The sequence below is a fragment of the Rattus rattus genome, chromosome X, assembly GCF_011064425.1.
Source record: "Rattus rattus isolate New Zealand chromosome X, Rrattus_CSIRO_v1, whole genome shotgun sequence".
Taxonomy (NCBI): Eukaryota; Metazoa; Chordata; class Mammalia; order Rodentia; family Muridae; genus Rattus; species Rattus rattus.
The window spans coordinates 30,641,566-30,646,433 of NC_046172.1; the positions used below are offsets into that span (position 1 = coordinate 30,641,566).

Sequence of the window (4,868 nt, forward strand, 5' to 3'; positions counted from 1 at the left end):
TTGAAAAGTGAGCACAGAAGGTTATGTTTTATATTTAAAACATATGTCCTTGAAAAGAGTATTAACAAATCACAAGCACACCCAGTCGTTATGGTACCACTGCTCCCCACATTCATTACAAATGACATAGGTCATTTGTTCATCTGGGTTTGAATTCTGCACCCAACTTGGAAGGAAAAGTGTTCCTCTGGCAATTACAGTGACTGTGCAGTTGTATTTATCACAGCGCCTACACTTAATTTTATTTGTGTGTGTGCCATCAACTATTTGGGGAAGGTGATGTTCCTGAATACTGGATTCTATATAGGAAGCTCTCAACTGCTTCAGCTCCTGGTTTGCCATGTCCAGTACAGTCATTTCAGCAAATTCCCTTGCAGATATGGTTCCAGAGAGCAAATTTTGTTGTAAATGAGAATTTCTGGGGTTGTTCAAATTGGCAACTTTGCTTCGGATATTATTTTTATATTTTTTGATATCGTTTGCATGAAGAGTAAAAATGTGCTCTTCAATTTGTCTTGCTAAGTTTTGCCAAAAGTGAACTTTTGTGTGATCTGTGCAAGAACTAGCTAAGGCTTTATAGAGAAGTTCTATGCACTTAGATCTCACAGACACTAAGGGATTGTCTAGCACACCTGAGCTCTTGCTCGGAGATTCAGAGTCACCCTCCAAATAGCCTTCATTAATTTCCATTTGAGCAGCGCTACTTTCAGACCCAAATGCTGCAGCAGCCTTTGCAGCATCTTGGGGTGACAGCCTAGAGAGAGAACTACAGAGACCCAATATCTCATTGTGGCTAGAGCCTGGTGTCTCATCTTGGCTTTCATCCTGAGAAACTGCAACACTTATTTCTTTATTAATATCTGTATGGAGTACTTTAAGGCTTTCCCTTGTTTTGAAGTGTGTATTCTTATAGAAACCTCTCCACTTTGCCAGCAGACACTTGGCCTTCTTTTTTAAAGTCACTGATGGGCAGTTTTTGAGGACTCTGTAAACAGCTCTGACCACATCTGTCTCCTGCAGATGCTCCTTAGACACATAAATCATTTCTAGCTCAGTAAGCTGTTTACCAATATCCTCAAAATACCTTTTAGACACCAGTTGCTCAATCAAGGAAGCCCTGGCAATGATCTGGTTCTTGTCAGACATTTTCACAGCTGCAAAGAAAAAAAAAAGAAAAAGATGGTTCAATCTTTCTAAGCTTGCCTTTACCAGCTGCAGCTGCTGAATAGTAAACTAGAACTTCTGCCAGCTGTCCATGTGATGTTTTCTGAAGGAGTACTCTAAGTAGGTGTAGCAAATTAGATACTGCAGTAATGTGAACTACTCAACTCTCAAGACTTTTATTCTCAACAACAGAAGGAAAATGGCGCAGCAAAGTTTAAGCAGAACATTCAAAGACTTTGTAGAATATCAGCTATAACTTTCCTACCTCCAACTGTACAAATCAGTATCTATCTAGATTAAGAATATTCAGGAAGCTAGCATGGTGGTATATGCTTGCAATCCTAGCACTTGCGGGGTAGAGTCAGCAGGAATAGGGGTTTACTGCCATCTTTAGACACACACAGAAAAGTTGAGGCTAGTCTGGAATGCATGAGACCCTGCCTCATCTTGGGTAGAATGTGATGATCATCTTGGGTATAAAATCATGTTCACATGAGCATCCCTCCACAAGACAATGCTGAGCAAGTACTCAGCTATTTTCTTCTCATAATCAGCTAGGAACTAAGATACTTAATGGCTTTATAATCTTTTTAGTGGTACTTTTTTAGTATAAAAAGGAAACAAAACAAAAAAGAGGGATGTTAATGGCTGAACCAATGTAAAGAAACAGGCATTAAAGGTTGGGAAGCAGGTCTAGTGAACCCTGAAATCCAACAGGATTCAATGTGCTGACATTTGAGCTGTTGGAAAAACAGAGTCACATACAGATGCCCTGCTTATTCTTTATTTGGAAATACTTTTAGATTTACAGAAAAGTTGTGAAAAATAATGCCAGCATTCCCTTTATACAAATTCATATGCCATATATATGTATTTTTTAAAATTCTCCTATTATAGGGTCTTCTTTATTAATTTTGAAGGAAATTCTTTTCTTTTTTGTAATTTTATGTGTATGGATGTTTTCCCTGTCTGTCTATATGTATGTGTACCACCTAGTACCTGTGGAAGCCAGAAGAAAGTATCAGAGCCCCCTAGAACTGGAGTTACACATGGTTTTCCTTGCAGAGTTTGGCTTCATTAACTTGTGTGTGTGTGTGTGTGTGTGTGTGTGTGTGTGTGTGTGTGTGTGTGTGTGAGAGAGAGAGAGAGAGAGAGAGAGAGAGAGAGAGAGAGAGGAAAGAGAGAGAGAGAGAAGAGATCAGACAGACAGACAGACAGACAGACAGACCGAGACCATCCCCTCCACCCATGGGATGGAGCCTCTGAGTGGAAGTGATGAATAACACCTCAGGCTGGCTCTCTGCCTTGACCACTCTCAACCACACACAGGCATGGCCCCATTTCACAGCTATGCCTTTGCTCCAACAGCTCCCTAAACATAGCTTCATGTTATCACCACAGGTAGTTTTACTCCTGGCTGTGTAGCAGAACCATCCAGGAAGTCAACAAAAAACTAAATCAAGCAATGCTAGGGCCTCATCCCAGATAGAGTGAACTGGAGTCTTTGAGGGTAGGTCTTGGACATTTGTTCAGTTCTCCAGCCAATTCTGATTTAAGCCAAACCCCCAACCAATAGGTTGTTATTAGTACCAAAAAGAGCTACAGTCCTGCTCTTGGACTAAATACCCAGAACCTCTCTAACTTTAGACTCTGTTAGATAAATCCTATTACATAAGAAACTATTAAAAATACTGCTGTATACAATTCAAATGAGAACCTCTACATTACAACTGTGATTGTAATGTACTAAATGTTGTGATGTATACAATTTCTATAGTCAGTAATACTTATCTCTTAACAGTGGGAGGCAATGAACGTTTACTGAGCAAGTATATGGTACTATTTATGCTCAGGTTACCTCAAGTTGCATAATAAGCCTGGGATATAAATTTCATCTAACGGGCTGGAGAGATGGCTAAGTGGTTAAGAGCACCGACTGCTCTTCCAGAGGTTCTGAGTTCAAATCCCAGCAACCACATGGTGGCTCACAGCCATCTGTAATGAGATCTGATGCCCTCTTCTGGTGTGTCTGAAGACAGCTACAGTGTACTTATATATAAGAAATAAATCTTTAAAAAAAATTTCATCTAACAACTAAGAAAATATGGGGAAAACATCAAAAACACTACAATGTTTTCATGTTTACCATATTTAAAATCATCTTTGTCTACATTTCCCACAAAAGAGTAATACTTCTTTTATTCCGTTGAACATACCTGACAAGCACCTCAGGAGATATTCTCTTCTGTTACAAAATGTCCAAGATGCTTTCTCTCCTTTCAGCTTGTGAGTTTCTTTTCTTGCTTGTAGTCACTGATTGTATCCTGGAAAGTCCTGGAAAACAAAGGCCACCTCAATTCTAGTTTTTTTAGTCATTCACAACTCTTCTACTATTAAATAGAACAATGATGATGAGAAGAGTGTGGGGGAAAGAGGGTAACAGAATGCATGTGACGTGAAAGCAGATGGGAGCATTATCTGGGACAGGGACAGGAATCTGTCAAAGGGGTAGGGAAGCATGGAGAAGACAGTGGATAAGGGAGATAAAATAGAATAAAACATAATGATATCTACAAATAAAATGCAATAACGAAATCTACTATTCTGAGCTGGGTTGGGACGAGCCCAAGGTGAAGCAGTGGGCTGCACTTGGGAGGCAGAGATATGTGGATCTACGTGAATTCGAGCCTGGTCTACAGATTGAGTTCTATGACAGCCAGGGCTACAGAAAAAAAAAACAAAAAAACAAAAAAAAACCTTGTCTCAAAAAACCAATCCCAAAAATAACCAAACCAACCAAACAGAAACCCTTAGTACTCTGTATGCTAACAAAAACATTTTAATATCCTAGATCAAAAAACCCCGTGGTGTAAACTGTGAGCTAATCAAGTAGGTCTGAGCAGTCTTTGGAATATAGATGCTCAAGAAACTATAGTCCCTAGGAGGGCGGAGGTACTAGACAAGTTGGCTACGTTTACTGATCATCTTGTGTCTCTACTTCCTCATCTTCAAAATGGCTGACTGTGCCATCCTGGATTAATATATGAAACAAATAAGATAGTTCTAATGGATCACTTAGTCTTTATAAAGTGACTGACAAATCTACAATAGAAAGTTAAAAGAAATTGCCAGGGCTGGCAAAATGGCTCAGTGGGTAAAGGTTCTTGCCATCAAGCCTGACACCCTGAGCTCAATTCCTAGAATGTAACAGAGGAAGAGAACTGACAAGTTGTCCTCTGACTTCTACATGTGCATTCATACATTAACTGTAAGTTAAAATGAGTAAATTTTGCCAGGTATACTGACACACATCCTAGCACTTAGGAGGCTAAGATAGGCTGGTTGTCAATTCGTGACATGAGCTTTATAGTGACACTTTGTCTGAAAAAACATTGAAAAGGATTTAATATCTACCATACCCGCTGTTGTTCCAGGACAGGAGGTCAGCAAATAGTTTCTGTAAAAGGACAGATAGGAAATACTTTAGACTTCTGGTGCAGGGACTATTCAACTCTGCTACTTTTGCAGCAGGGACAACAGACAGCAAATACTGAATGGGCTGGAGCAATGGTTAAGCCGTTGTGTACTAATACTGCAGAGAGCCAGGTTCAGTTCCCACTGAGTGACTGACTCCCAAGTGCTTATAACCCAGGTTTAGGAAAATCTGATGCCTTTGGCCTCCAATGGGACTGGCATTCACACGC

At 39.9% G+C, this 4,868-nt stretch overlaps 1 protein-coding gene across 1 annotated transcript; it reads right to left on the reverse strand.

The window, feature by feature from the left end:
* Positions 1-4,627, reverse strand: Tceanc (transcription elongation factor A N-terminal and central domain containing). The gene is made up of 3 exons (XM_032890316.1): positions 4,584-4,627; positions 3,381-3,498; positions 1-1,154 (listed from the first exon to the last, which is right to left on the reverse strand). Exon 3 carries the CDS (start codon positions 1,144-1,146, stop codon positions 70-72), a length of 1,077 nt encoding a protein of 358 aa, XP_032746207.1. The 5' UTR covers positions 1,147-1,154; positions 3,381-3,498; positions 4,584-4,627; the 3' UTR covers positions 1-69.
* Between the last annotated feature and the right edge of the window lie 241 nt (positions 4,628-4,868).

What these genes read in the sequence shown, in the direction of transcription:
- Tceanc (XM_032890316.1), bottom strand. Translation starts at nt 1,146, where the DNA reads ATGTCTGACAAGAACCAGATCATTGCCAGGGCTTCCTTGATTGAGCAA.